Genomic DNA, 14,920 nt, shown 5'->3' with positions numbered 1-14,920 from the left:
AGTACCTGTACATATGCGACGGCGAAAGGATAGGCTTTGAAGGAAGTATAGCTACACTGTCGTGGTCGGTAATTGTTTGTACGCTAACAGCTGCTAAACGCTGAACTACGGTTCATACAGTATGTACGTATGGATTGTCCATGCAAGAAAAGTCAGTCCATTCTGTTCTGGCGATGATTGTATCAACAAAAAATGATATTTTTATACTAGTAAATATGCCTGGGTAATCCTCTCTACCCTAGAAGCGCAAATGAGGTCATGAACCGGGTCCAGCCACGACAACCTAGGTTTAAATCTTATCAATGTAGTGCAAAATAACGCAGCGGTTTTCACGTAACCACAAGCAGCGTCTTCTGATCTCGGCTTGTTTGGTCTGGTGGTCTAGTGGTATGATTCTCGCTTAGGGAAAACCCTATGTTATAAGCTTGCGAGAGGTCCCGGGTTCAATCCCCGGCCAGACCCTCTTTTTTGCCTTTTCACCGTTTTGGTCACATAATGGGTGACGTTTTTATGAAGTGAAACCCTAATGGTATATATATAAGCTTGCGAGAGGTCCCGGGGGTTCAATCCCGTCCTTCTTTTTGCCTTTTTACCGTTTGGTCACAATATGTATGACCGTTTTAAGTACCAATACTTGCTTTGTTTTGCTTTGCTTACTTACTTGTACTTATTTATGTACACTGCATAGCCCGTCAAGCATATATGCACACAAGTCAGTTAGCAAGCAGTACTCACCTTGGAATAATGCGTGAGTGAGTACGGAGTACTGCTTGTATTTTGCCTTGTACTCTCGTCATCTGCTTGCTAACTCATTTTCCTTCATCGTAATATTTTTTTCATCCGAATCACAATGCCTGCCACCTTCTGGTTTCTTGAATACTAAGGAATTCATCGTGCCACGCTCCACTAAAGGTGTTGGTGGGGCATGACGCGATTAGTCATGTTACTTACAAGTATTTCAGGTGATAAGTCGATGGTTACCCTACAGTATATGAAACGTATCAACTTGCCCGCGATAGATAGTCCAACTTCACACATCATCAAGCCTTCGCCGTCTTGCTTTCTTTCTACTGTTTGATTTATTTTTCTTTCTACAAATGCGCTTTCGATCTCACATGAATTGGCACCATTGGTAGTAGGCCGAGGTATTCATTGTTCGAAGCAATGTCCCATCCCGTATATATGTGTTTAAATTCACACAAGAATAGCCTTGCATAAACAATAGACAATACACTCGCGCGATACAAACGCCTGCGTGTCGCCATCGGCATGTCAAATATCCTCTCCTTTGTACACCGTACTCCTACACGTACGTCACATGAACCCCTTTGTGAGGCTTGGTGCTCTGTTCAACGTGTCAGTGACGGACCCATCGTCGATTTCACTCCCGCCCCTCCAAGCACCGACCCGGCTGCCGGGGAGACTGGCCGGTCCCCCCATTCGTCGGCCTTTCCAGTCCCCAATCTCACGCTCCAGCCGCAGCGTCTTTTCCTTCTCCTCGCGAAGCTCGCGTTCGGCCCGGCGCGCCGACAGCTGGTTCGTCGACTCGGAAGCCTGCAGTTCGTCAATCGTCTGGAGCAGCTTGTCGACCTTGTCGCGCATCCGGTTGACGTCGTCCGACAGTTGCGTATTCTGCTTCTCCTTGCGCTCGACCTGGCCCTGGAGATCCTTGACGACCCGATCGACGTTGCGCACCGACCGCTGAGACTTGCTCCGCTCCGTCTCCTGTTCCTCCAGCTGCGACTCAAGCTGTGACACGTGTTAGCAGGTCGGTGCCCAAAGTCGAAGAGCCGTGGGGAGTGAATAGCTTGCCTCTTGGATGCGCTTGTGAAGGAACTTGATGTCTTGGCTGGCGCTCGAGTAGCCCTTGGTCTCAAGGTCCACGAGCTTGAGCTGCGCCTCGTTCAGGCTCTTCTCGAGCGACGCTTTTTGCCTCTGAAGTCCCGTGCTAGCCTCGCGCTCAGTCGCAATGTCCTTTTGAATCTCCGACGCCAGAGCTTCGGCTCGCCGCATCTTCTCCACCGCCGCCGCCGCAATGTCCTCCTGGTGCGCGAGCTTGGATTTGAGCTCGAGCACTTCCCTGTCCATGCTCGCGGCGTCCCGGATCGACGGGCTCTCACCAGCGTTCGTCAGCTCCTCGAGGTTGGTCTTGGCCTCTTCCAGTCGAGCCTCGATGCTTCGCTTCTCTCGCTGAAGGTGGTCGCGCTCGGAGGCGACCTCGTCGACGGCCGACCGGAGCGTTCGCACCTGCGATAGCAGCGAGACGACCTTCCCTTGTGCATCGTTGTGGGCCGTCACCGCCTCGTCGCGCGACGATGCCACGTCCGCCAGCGTCGATTCGAGCCGCGCCTTCTCTTTGCTCCACGTCGAGCTGTTGAGCACCTCGTCGTCCCACTTCGACCGGAGCTCGTCTAGTTCCTCCCGCAGCCGGGCAATCTCCGCCTGCTTGTAGAGCTTCTCCTCGCGCGCGAGGTCCAGTTCCTTCGCCAGCGTCGCAAACTCGGCCTGATACTTCTTCCGTGTCTGCTCCATGCTCGACTCCTTGTCCTCGATGTCAATCGCCCGCTGGTTTCGGTAGTCCTCGAGCTCGTGCTGCAGCCGCTTCTTCGCCTGCGTGACGGATTCAAGGTCCGTCGAGATGTCCTCGACCCTCTCCTCGAGACGCTGATTCTGCCGCTGCAGGTCGTCGATGCTCGCGTCCATCTTCTGACGCTCCGCCATCACCTCCGTGTACGTATCCTCCGCCTCCTTGGCCTGCGACCTCGCAAACTGCTCCGCCCGGCTCGCTTTGAGAACGGCAATCTCGGCCTGCTCGAGCTTGCCAAAGTACTCGTCCGCCCTGCTCCTGTACATGTCGAGGCTCGAGCTGACGTCGGCGAGCTTCGACGACTCCGCGTCCAGCCGGATCTGAAGGTCGGCGTACTCCTGCAGCAGCTGACTTCGGCTCTGCGACTCTTGCTCGCGCGCCACCGTCATCTCCTGCAGGTCCGACCTCGTGTCCCGCAACTCCACCTCGAGTTTCGCCCTGTCGTGCCTCATCTTGTCAAAGTGGGACTTCACATCCGTCAGCTCTGCCACAGCATCCTTGTGGCTGTGCAGAAGAGAGCGGCGCGATTCCTCCTGATTGTTGAGAACATCCAGAATCTCTTCGTGGGACCTGGCTTGTACATCTCGCAAGGACAGCTCACCGGCTCGCATTGTCTTCTCGAGCGCCGATACCTTCTTGGATGAGTCATCCAGCATCTCGTGCAGACGGCTGTTGACTTTTTCGAGTTTTTGCATCCTGCGCAGCGACGGGCTCTGTTCATCGTAGTTATCCGGAACCGGCGTGCTCCGATCCAGTTGGCTCTGGAGGTGGCGGTTTTGCATCTGTGCCAGTTGTAGCTGGTTCTGGAGCTCTTCCACTTCCGCCTTCAGATCCATCCGGTTGTTAACCGTCGCCGTATCGGCCGTCTTGTCCGATTTGGCAGACTCCTGGAGGTCCGCATCCGGCGCCCGCTGCACTGGCGTCGACGCGTTCGCCGACCTCTGGTTGTTGACCTTGGCCGTCCGTCTCTGTGTCGGGGATCCGTTGAAGGGGGCCTCGTTGAGGTGAATCTCCTCCAGCTTCGGTCGCGTTGGCGTGTCGTTGCGAGAGGCGCGCAGGCTCGCCAGTTGGCTCTCGGCGTTGGCCCTCCCTGCCGTCTGGACACGAAGATTCTGCTGCAGCTCCTCCACCTTTCGCACGAGGTCAAAGTTTTGGACGGCCTTCTGGTTAGACTCGTTCGATGATGGCAGCGCATACATGTCGGGATCGGCCGTCTTCAAAGCACGGAGAATCTGCCCGCGTAGCTCCTCCAGTTCCCTATCGCGGGAGTCGATGGAAGCCTGCAAAGCGCGAATGGTGGATTGAGCTTGTGAACGGAGTTGACGCTCCGACTCGACCGTCCGGTTGGCTTCGGCAAGCTGAGCTGTGAAGTTGGACGAAGCCTTTTCAGCATTCCTGCTCGTCTGGGCTTCTCGTGCTACCTCGTGGTTGAGGTCTTCGAGGTTAAGTTGAAGCTTCTCCGCCTTCTTCTCCAAGGAAGCAATTGTAACCTGCGCGTCGCTCAGCTGCTTGTTGAGCTCGGCGTTTTGTTCCTCAAGTCGACCCTTATCCCGATGAAGGGAAACCACCTGGCCGCGGGACGTCTCATTTGCTCGCGTAGTCGACCGAGCGATCTCGAGCCCTTTCTGCTGGAGTTTGTTGAGGAGAGCTCGGTTGTCGTTTTCGGAAGCCGCCAGACGGCTCTTGACTGTTGTGAGCTCTCGCTCCATCCTTTCCTTGGCTTGATCGTTCTTGAGGCCGAACTCTCCCGACGACAGAATCAGCTTATTGAGATCCTCAATCTGGCGATTGAGGTTCCCGCACTCTTGCTCGTACCATTGCAACCGCTCCTGAGCCGCGTCGAGGTCCCTGACAAGGCTCTGTTCCCTCTCACGCGCCTGCCTGGACGCCAGTCGCTCGCCCGCCATCTCAGCCTGTTGCCGAGCTTCCTCGGCCTGAGATTTGGCCACACGCAGGCGTCGAATCTCATCCCGAGCCTCGTCCCTCTCCTTCTCCACCGCGGTGCGGGATTCCATCGTTCGACGCAGGGTGTCTTGCTGAGCGTACAGCTCCTTTTCGATGATGATCTTGGACTCGTTGAGACGATCAAACTTTTCTTTGAGTGACTCGTACTTGTGTTCGGCGAGAAGCTGCACATCGTCGCGCGACTGACGCTCCCTGCTCAAGTCCGTCTGAGTTTTGTACAGTTCCTCTTTCAAGTCCTTGATTTGTGAGTCCAGTAGAGCTCGGTTTTGGTCCGCTTGGGCGTCTTCGGAGAGGCGCGCCTCGAGCAGTGTTCTGGCCTCCTCGGCCTCGCGTTCTAGTTGCGACTGTCTCGTCCTCATCGCAACAAGCTCCGCCTGAACGTCACGAAATTTGTTCGTGATCGTGGCCTTTTCGTCGGCCAAGGATTTCGCCTGGCCTTCTAAGCTCTGTCGCTCTTCCTCCAATTTGCGCTTGTCGCTTCGCAGCAAGGCAAGCTCGCTCTCCTTGCCGCGGACGAGGTCCTCGTAATCGGTCGACGTCTTGGAGAGCTGCGAGAGCTGCTGTTGAAGGTTTTTGTTTTCTTCCGACAGCCGAGATTCGCGGAGCTTGATCGCATCCAGCGCCTTCTGCGTTGTGTGCAGTTTCACGCCGAGGTCCTGGTCGACCTGCAGCAGCTTGCTCTCCAGATCCTGGGCTTTCCTGTCCTTGAGAGACAGCTGGCTCTGCAGCATCTTGATCTCGCCCTCCAGCACTGCCTCCTGCTCGCCGCGCTCAGACTGCCTTTGCGAGATCTCTCGGATCGCGCTTTCCAACTCGGCTGATCTCTCGGATAGCTCGATTTTCTCTTCCTCGAGCTTTGCGATAAGGTTTGCCGCCTGCTCGAGTTGGGCACGGCACCTCTCCACCTCTTGTTCCGCACGGTTTTTGGCCTCCATGAGCTCGTCGAGCTGATCCTCCAGTCGCTCCTGGTCGTCAATTGCTCCGGCAAGCTTTTCTTCCAACTCCACCTCACGGATTTGAAGACGCTTGAAAATCTCTTCCTTGTCTAATGCCAGTGCGCGCTCGCTCTCCAACGTTTGCCGGATCCGCACCATTTCAGCGTGGCAGTTTCTCCGTTCCTCCTCCAACTTCTGCCGAACGTCCAGCTCCCGTTGCATCTTGTCGTTGAGCTCTTTGATCATGCCGTCACGTCTCGTAACCTCCGTTGCTGTGCGCGTTGCCCCGAGCAGTGGCTTCATCTTTACGATGAGCTGCCACCAAGGATTCTCGGCGAGCTTCAGGTAGACGTGGAAGTTTCGTTGTATGATCTGAGCCGCTTCCGTTTTAAACAGCAACTTGTAGGCCGCCCGCCGTTGAATAAATCCTCGAGCGACAGACTGGAAACGGGCCATGATTTCAGTAATCAGAGCATCTCGCTGCTCTTCCAGCTCAGCGAGCACACCTGCCCTGAAAAAGACCTTGGAGATGCCAACGCGATAGTGTGTCTTGTCGAGGCCCAGTTTCTGGAGCATGATGGTGGCAGCTGCCTGGCCTTCGAGGTATCCCTTGGGCATGTTGGAGCAGAGCACTTCATATCGCTGACGGAATTCTGCGAATGGCAGCCTGTTGGGAAAGCCGGTGCGAGCGATCCGAATACCCTCCAAGACACCGTTGCAACGAAGTTGGTCCAAGACCAAGATATTATCGAACAGTTTCGGCCGCTTCTTGTGATTGGGCAGGATACAACGGACAAAGTGAGGGTGAGTAGAGTGAAGTTGCGTCATGAGGCTGTGGAGTTGCTCCTTGTGTCTTTGGGCCACCGTACGGAAGAGGCCCTTCTTCACCCGACTTCTCCCCCCAGCATCTCCTTCCATGTCGGCGGCGCAGTCAGCAAAGAGTTCGGCAACGTGCCTGTCGGCAGAAGTGGCAAGCAACCGCGTGATGTTATCATTCAGCGGATCCTTATTTTTCTCCAGCCAACCTTCGGTCGAGTACTCGACGGCGGCCGCGTAGTGGGTGAGGACGAAGCCGTGTTCCAGGCGGGAGGGGCGATATTTGTTCGACTTTTTGTCCCAGAGCGAGTTAAGCTTCTCCGTAAATGACTTGTCCGTGGCTTTGGGCATGACGCAGTCTTCGTCTAGGCAGGAGAAGATGCCGATCGGATTCGACAGCTCGATGAGGTCGATGGTAGGCTGCAAGTCTCGACCGAAATCGATAAACTGCCATTCAATCTGCTCCCGAGCATACTCTTCCTGCTCCAACACGAACATGTGATGATTGAAGAATTGCTGCAGCTTCTCGTTAGTGTAGTTGATGCAGAGCTGCTCGAAGCTGTTTTGTTCGAAAATCTCGAAACCGGCAATGTCGAGGACGCCGATGAACTTGGAGTCGTCCAAACCCATGCCCGTTCGGTCCAGCTGTTGGTTTATCCTGGACACGAGGTTTCCAAAACCGCGTTCGTAGATGCCCTTGGACAGGGCGTCGAGACTGAGACGCACTTGTTCGGGCGTTTGCACCTTTTCTACCCACTCGCGTCCCGCCTTGACCTTGGGGTGGAGTAAGCCCCGAAGGAAAGGGTCCAAGGGAACACCAAGGAGCTCGCACACTTTGGCCGCCTCTTCCTTCGCGTTGGGTGCCAAACGAGCCTGATCAGCGCCGCGGCTCTCTTTGACAACATCGATGTTGCCCAGATGAAGAACAGCAGCGATTGTTCGGAGAATGGAAAGCCGGTCGTCTACCGAAAACTCCATGACGTCAAAGGCTTCCATGAGCGAGGTCCATTCTTCGCTGTCGGAGACACCGGCGATACTGTCGTGACCGTTTCGTGTGTAAGAGAAGTCTTCAACGCCGAGTCCATCGAGGAGCAAGCTCTTCTTCAGCCTACCATCGGCGCCCTTCAGGAGTTGGTAGAATATGTGATAGTTTCGTTCGTACTGGTTGATCCTGATGACCCTCGACTTCTCGAGGAGGTACCAATCGATGAACGCGCCTGTAATCGCGCCACCTCGGTTGAACTCAATCCGGATAAATTTGCCAAAACGAGACGAGTTATTGTTTCGAACAGTCTGAGCATTTCCGAATGCCTCGAGGATCGGGTTGGCTCGGAGTATCTGCTGAGACAGATTGGAGTGTTGATGCTTTCCCTTTGCCACGACTGTGTCTGTCTGCGCAACGGCTGCGAGATACTGGATGACTTTCTTGGTGTTTTCCGTCTTTCCGGCTCCAGACTCGCCAGTTACCAGGATGCTCTGATTGCGCCCTTCTTCCACTAGGTTTCGGAAAGCTTCGTCGGCCATGGCGAATATATGCGGCTTCGTATCTTCTCGACTCCGTCCTCTATACATGTTGATGTATTCGTTGCTGTATATGGGGAGGGGGCAATATGGATTGACGGTGACAAGGAAGAGACCGGAATAGGTGTAGATGAGATCGGACTGATGTCTCATGTGCAGATTGTGTACGACTGATGCCTCGTTCAGATGGGTCAACTCGGCCATATCGTTTGCCTTGTCGAACTTGGCAGGGTTCACTTTGTCGACGCTGTCAACGTCCACTTCGCGCACCTGAAAATACCGAAACGTCAGCCACTATGCAGTTGCGTCCGCCGCCCAGAGGCACCTTACCGTTCCGTCATCGGTCTGCACACGGATCTGATTATCCGCGAGCTCGTCCACAACCCAACCTTTGATGAATGCGCTTTGCGGGTCTTTCAACCACACGTATCTCTTTCCAGAAAAGTCATTCTCTCCCTCGATTCCCTTGACAACATCCTGACTTCGCGTCATCTCTTCCGTTTTGATGAAGGAAGGTGCAAAGGTGCTCGATGTTGGAGTTCCGCTCCTCGAGTCGACCCGATGCCGAGGGGTGCTACCCGGCGCAACAAGCGCCGCCCCAAAGGAGCTTGAGGATTGTGACCTGGCATGCGAGATGGGAGTTTTGGAAAGAGGAGACGAGAAGAGGGCTGAGCTGGTGGTTGCTGGTCCCGGCGAGGGGGAGGCATTTCGTTGGAAGGGATTATTGCGCCGTTGCGCCGAGGCATTGGGGTTGAAGGACATGACTGGTCGTGCGCATCAACCAGCGCCTCGGCAGAGACCCGGTCAGTCAAATGGGTTGTGAAAAGCCGTGATGGTTCAAGTTGTTGTGACCGAACAGCAAATGTTGCGTGCAAACCAAACAGACACTCCCTCCGTCCGAGTCGGTAGAAGAGTACATGTACGTACTTCTATGCACGCAGTGGGGATGAGAATGGGAGAACCGACGCTGGAAGACGCTAAAGAATGATAATTGGCCTCAAGAGAATGACGATGTCGTCTTGAAGGCGCGAAGCGACGCGGGCTGAGGGGATGACAGCTAGGCCCCGTTGCCGGGGGAAATGGCGCCCCCAATGTAAACATACAACCGTCACGTGACTACCATGACATCCAAGATTTTAGCGCTAAGCAACATGTGGACTAGCATCTTCAAATTTAATGAGGAGACGAGAACGCTGAGTCGATTTTCATCCGAGCTCTTAATATAGATATTGATTCGGACAGCCGCTCCTACCAGCTGCTGTGTGAGTGCATGTTGCGTACACGCACCTTCAGCACTGCTGCTACGTCCAATCTCGTTAAAGTCGACGCCGCGGCTTATTTCCCGATACCTGCTCCAAACATTGCGCGTCGCGGCGAGTTAAATGTCCTCTGACCAACCGTCACACGTGTCGTCGAGGAGAAACCGGACTTGCTTCGGAGCCACTCCATCGGAAGCATCAAGCGTCTTCAACTTGCACTATTTCTCTACAACTGTACGCCAATACACCGGATACGCCGGGCCGGCGTTGGGCTGCTTCTCGGCTAGAGAATCAAGCATCGAGAATACAGAATGAACCACGATGGGGTTGGATACGATGCATCTCGTGGCTATCAGCCGCCGGGGGTGTATTCGAATGTGCCTCAAGCTGCGTGTACTCAGCCATCACAGAATTTGACTGAGGCAGCCAAGGTGCCTGTCCATTCTTTCGGCGAGCCAAGCCGTGTCACGATACCCGGCCTTGGGATGGGCTTCACCCCCAACCAGGCAGAGAATCAGAGTGCCTGGGCCGGGTTACGTCCCAATATCTCGCAGCCCGGGGCCTCGCATATTATACAGCAACCTATCCTGCCTCCTCCACGACCGGACGCTGCCAGTCTGCCTAATGAGACGGCAGATGAGGGCTCCGAAGAAGGCGAAATAAGCGAAGGTGAGGTGGAGAATGTGTACGAACCCCCAGAGGCCGACAATGCCGATATTGACTTCAATGGTACTGTCCGGCCTTACGACGAGGGAAATGTAAACACAGGCGATGCAATGGCGATGCCGATTAAGGGCTACGAGGCCCCGAACACTAGGGAACGTACTGGGTCTTACTCACCATACCTCTCACCGCAGGAGATGGTCCTTGAATCATCGGTGACCTCACCTTTGCAGGGTATGCGAGGTTGTTCGCGATATCTTGATATTTTGCTAACGATAGTAAAGACTCTTTCAGCCCTGTCCCGCATCCTATGATAACTCCCCTTGAATCCTTGCATTCAGCCAAACAACAAGCTCAGCTCGCTATTCTCCGTCTTTGGTCTCACAATATTCGATACGAGAACTACATTGAGGCAGGCATCGATGGTGCAGTCCTTCAGCGACTGTTCCAAGAGCTTGGGCTTACCGTCCAAGGTGGCATCGGGGCTCCGGATGTTCCAGTACAAGGTGGAGAATCCATGGCCAAGCCAAAAGCTGGCAAGACCGGTGCTGCAAGCGAAAGGGAAGATCCAACCCCGCCGTCTGAGCCAGCAAAACCACAAATTTCAACGACTGTGGACAAATCAGAGGAGCGCAAGGACAGAATTGCCCGTTTGCTTGCTGCGAAAGGGAAATCAATGCCCCTCCAAGCCGCAGCTCCTGCTCCTCCAGCTGCTCCCGCTCCTCCCATCGCTCCATCTGTTCCTGCTGCCCCGTCTGTTGCTCCAGTTACTCCAGCTGCTCTCGCTTCGCCCGCTTCTCCCGCTACTCATACAGGCACTGATCAGTCGGCAACAGTAAAAAAGCTGTCGGAGAAATCAATACTGCTGCAACAAAAAATGGAGGCACTTAAAAAGTCGCGGGCAGCTCTTGCGCAGACACGTGCTCAACAAACGCCAGAAGCCAAGTCGACCGACGGAGTTAGTGGTAGCGCAACCGTTGGGTTAACCAGAACCGAAGAGGCTTCCATCCTTTATATCCCCGATAAAGTCGAGCAGATAGGCAACCCTTCGCCGTCTTCGATACCGGGGCTGTCCATATCAGGAACTCGAACCCTGCATTCGCCAGAACCCATCGGCCAGCAGGACCGCTCGACTGCAAACTTCAGCGAGTTGTCGAAGACCATGATCCGGCGCCCGTTTGGCCAGAAAAGGGGGTCGCGACCGTTTCTGATCCACGTTAGTGATGATGACGACGACGACGACGACGACGACGATGACGACGACGACACTGAGATGGACATCGACTCACCAGGTCGTGTGGACGAAATTCAAGGAAATGACTATGCTGCCTCAAACAATACCACAAGTCGTCATAATCAAAGTCCGGCCCGAACGCCATCCCATCTCGGGGGAGGCGAAGACTTGGCAATGGTGAACAGGAGGATTGAGGCGATGAAGCGAAAAATTGCGGAAGCAGAGGCTCGCAAGGCCAAGCGCTCTAGGCAAACATCGCCGGTTAGCTCCCCCAACAATGGGGAGGAATCGGGTGTCCCCGGAGAAGCCATCCCCACGCCGAAGAAAAGGAGTCAAACACCAACAGGCGACATGGCCGTTCAGGCTACCCCGTCATCTATGCCCCAGCAACGAACAGGCCGGCTTGAAGGTGCCGCGGCTGCTAAGAGGGAATTGAGGCGAAGTCGTTCTCAAGTGGCCAGCGAACGCCTGCCACTCATCGAAGCGCGTCGGAGGGAGCAGCTTCTGAAGTTGAAGACGTTGCAAATGGAAATGTCTAGCATTGAGCGCGAACTTGAAGAGAATAGGGCCGAGGAGGAGAAGCTGAAGCAGGATCTTGTTTCGTCAGACTCGGATCAAGCGCACAGCATGATCGATCTGCCGGCCGGTACGTATCTCTCCCATGAATTGCTAGACACAACAGCTCGTTTCGTCGTCCTGCCAGATGCAGGGGTCTAACCATTTCTGTAGCGCAAGGGGACGATTCCGCGGCTTTGGAGTCGGATGCCATGGACACTAGCGGCACCCCGGTGACGGATGACAGTATGAGTGACCGTGCCCGAACGTCTAAGGCGGCTGAACAGGACGACGATGCCGGTCTTGAACGGGTCACTGCCAGCGCCGTGACTGAAATAAGCACCATCCCCTCGCAGCAGGAGCAAGACGTGGGCATGGCGGATGTGACCGACAACGAAGTTGAGGCGTTGGACGCAGACTCGGATGATTACGAGCCTCCCGAAGCCCACATCTCCACGCTCAACCAATCGTCCTCGCCCCCTGCCTCCCCTGCGGCCGAACGCGGATCTCCTCAGCACAAGAGCAGTGCTGAGAATTCCGGCGCCGCGGAGATGGCGAAGGATCAGACAGAGCCGTTGACCGAGACTGCCGGAGTAGTAGAGACTGCAGCGCTAACCAGGCAAGATTTGGGGCATCTAACATCCAACCAGGTCCTTGGGCGCTCTCCCTCGACTTCGGATGGCTCGCAAGACCATTTCGCTCCGTACGAGACGCCGCTGCAGTACTTTCTTGCGTATCGGTTCCATCCCGACTTCCAACAATCGGTTGCGGGAGGACTACGATCCTTGACATACAGCAACAGGATTGACGTGTGCAAGCCGGTATGCCCGGATGAGCTGGCAGGGCAGCAGTGCCCCCGCGGCAGCCAATGCGAGTTTCAGCATTTTGAGAGCATGAAGGCGCCGGGTGAGTGCCCCTCGGTCGCATCGCCGTGTGCTAACTCGACGAGGTCAACTCTGACGATTCTGGGTCACAGACGATCAGATCCTACTTCAGCTCGGCGCAACGGGTAGCTATGACGATGAGCAGAAGCAAGCGTACATTGCTGGCCTTCGGGAGCTGCTCACAGACTTCCGCAACCGCAAGGTAAAAGATTTCGATGCCATCAGCCGGGGAATCATCGAGTACCGAGCCCGGTTCCACCAGGACAAGACCAAGATTCTGGCGCTCGGCAGCGTCTCCATCTGAGACTGACCCTGGCCGTGACCCCCCCGTGACGAGACGCGCCGGATCGTCCTTTCCACCGATTGATCATGATACCTGGTACACTAACAGCATATATCTGTTTGGCGTTTGGCGCACCATGTCGCATTGCCACGTTATTTTAGCCTCATTTTCCGGCAATATCGATACGTAAGAATTCGCGATGCCCTTTAGGTTGCATGGTCACTCTACGGTGCCGCGCACGCACACCCCTTGCGTAATCATGCGCACCTGGAAGGGGACTTGGCTTGGCGGAGAGTTCGAGGGTAGAGAGCCAAGATGGCTGTGTTGGCGTTTTGACAATTAGTCGGCCAGCACCGCTCACAGGTTCTTCCAGCCGTAGCCGTTGAAGTTGTAATGATTGCAAGGCATTGTCATAGCGAGCGGAACTTCAGTTCGAATTTACAATGATTCCCTTGAGCACGAAAAAAATCGGTGCAGCTCTCTTGTACGCTGCGATAGACGTGGTGAAGAGTGTGCTGAGTGCATCATGTACGCAAGCTCCGCCGCTATAGAATACAAATCAAGTTACAACTACACTGATTGCTCTGACTCAAGAGTATGTCACACGACTAGGTTGAATCCGCCGAGTCGAAGGCTTTGTTTGGCTTTTCGCCACACTCATCTTTCCTCCTGCGCAAGCACCACAGACCCGTGAGCCCACCGCCAACGTCGAACAGCTCCCTCGCACAGAAGGCTGGATGGAAAACGTTGAGGGAGACGGCCGCAACGAGGATGAGGACGCCCTCGAAAGCGATGAAGAGATTCTGCTTGGCCATGACGGGGCCGGACCAGCCTTGGCTGAGCTCGGCGACGCGGAAGGCGCTCCGCCAAAGGATGCAGAAGGTGGCGAGGGCGAGGGCGACGAGGAAGAGGCGGAAGGGCAAGGCGGCACGCATGCGAACAAGGGCGGGGTCCTGCGGTAGGGGGTGCGTTCGGCTACGACGGTAGGCGCGGAAGGCAAAGTCGAGGGAGACGAGAATGAAGCATAGGAGGGTGAAGACTTGGAAGGCCAGGCCGGCGATCATGATGTTTGTGCCTGTGGCGGCTGAGCGGCTGCCGTGGAAGGCAATGGAAGCGATGGCGCCGCCAGCTGCTTGGAGGATGAGGGAGATGACGTCGCAGGGGATGAACTGAGGCGGAAGGGACATCAGTGTCAGCATTCCATCCACGCGTGCGTCCTCGACATCCCGTACGGTGCATATATGTAAATAATGAGAAGGGGGAGAGGAAGGGAGAGACGACGTACAATCCGAGTATAGTACTCGGGCGGGATACGCGAGTTCTCAGGCCCAAATGCGATGACGATGCGACGGAGACAAAGATACACGGCGGCAGCCATGAAAGCGGGCCCTATGGTGAGGCAGCATATCTGCATAAGGAAGCCATTCTCATCCCAGGGATTCTGGGAGCCGATGACGCGACCGGCATAGCCAAGGACCTCAAGAACGAGACCGAGGATGAAGGCGAGGCCAAAGGCGAGTCCACGGCGCGTCAGAGCGAGGGTCAAGACGTATCCGAGCAGCGAGGCGGTGAAGAGGGCGAGGAAGGCTATGTTGGCGGCCAGGTCGATGTGATATTCGTAGAAGCTGCCGACGTTCTCGCACGCCGCTGCGTCCGGGTTGTGAAAGCAGTAGCTCCGTGGCGTTGTCGTTCCGTCGAGAACGTCGGGCGGGAAGCTGGCCGTGGTGTCATTGAGGAGGCTAGTCATCGTGACGAGGCTCTGGAGATGATCGAGGAGGCACGGCGAGGAGCTACCTTTCGTGGTGCAGCCCTCTCGGCTACTTGTACGTTGCAGAGAAGCCCGGAAGCCTAACCAGCCGTAAACACAGGGAGAGCGGAGGGTTCAGGGGCCAGATTCCGAACGGGATTTGTCCAGGCGGATGGAGAGAAGAATCGGGATTGAGGCCATCAATCTGTCCGCCCCCGGGCGCCACATCGTTTTCCAGAATGTGACATGTGGTGCAGGTCCGGGCTGGCCGCGGACCGCACGGCCGGGCCGGGCATGATGCACCGCAATCCGCGGCGCAACAAGGGCCTCGAGAAGGAATTAGGCGCAATGCACCCAAAGCCGTTCCAGCTCATACCACGATCCAACCATGCTCCCCGCACTTGACGCGAAGTGTTGCGAGGCCATGAAATGGATGGACAAGTAAGCGCACCCATCTGCATGCCAGCGGCA

General features: G+C 55.6%; 3 protein-coding genes and 1 non-coding gene across 4 annotated transcripts; 2 read left to right on the top strand and 2 right to left on the bottom strand.

Moving 5' to 3' along the window:
• The first annotated feature begins 370 nt into the window (after positions 1–370).
• Positions 371–462, top strand: DCS_t65. Its single transcript has one exon. It is a non-coding gene; the product is annotated as a tRNA-Pro (tRNA).
• Positions 463–1,314: 852 nt separating this feature from the next.
• DCS_04894 (myosin type II heavy chain) lies at positions 1,315–8,586 on the bottom strand (the record flags this gene model as incomplete). The annotated part of the gene is made up of 3 exons (XM_040802200.1): positions 1,315–1,749; positions 1,885–8,094; positions 8,155–8,586. The coding sequence occupies 3 exons, from the start codon at positions 8,584–8,586 to the stop codon at positions 1,315–1,317; spliced, it is 7,077 nt and encodes a 2,358-aa protein (XP_040657233.1).
• An 808-nt stretch (positions 8,587–9,394) lies between these two features.
• On the top strand, positions 9,395–12,723 carry DCS_04893 (uncharacterized protein; the record flags this gene model as incomplete). The annotated part of the gene is made up of 4 exons (XM_040802199.1): positions 9,395–9,980; positions 10,031–11,626; positions 11,710–12,441; positions 12,512–12,723. 4 exons carry the CDS (start codon positions 9,395–9,397, stop codon positions 12,721–12,723), a joined length of 3,126 nt encoding a protein of 1,041 aa, XP_040657232.1.
• A 587-nt stretch (positions 12,724–13,310) lies between these two features.
• On the bottom strand, positions 13,311–14,449 carry DCS_04892 (uncharacterized protein; the record flags this gene model as incomplete). Its single annotated transcript, XM_040802198.1, has 2 exons — positions 13,311–13,871; positions 13,988–14,449. The coding sequence occupies 2 exons, from the start codon at positions 14,447–14,449 to the stop codon at positions 13,311–13,313; spliced, it is 1,023 nt and encodes a 340-aa protein (XP_040657231.1).
• Positions 14,450–14,920: the final 471 nt, after the last annotated feature.

The sequence above is a fragment of the Drechmeria coniospora genome, chromosome 02 (assembly GCF_001625195.1).
Source record: "Drechmeria coniospora strain ARSEF 6962 chromosome 02, whole genome shotgun sequence".
Taxonomy (NCBI): Eukaryota; Fungi; Ascomycota; class Sordariomycetes; order Hypocreales; family Ophiocordycipitaceae; genus Drechmeria; species Drechmeria coniospora.
Note: the sequence above shows the minus strand (reverse complement) of the source record. Positions and strands in the feature narration are given on the sequence as shown.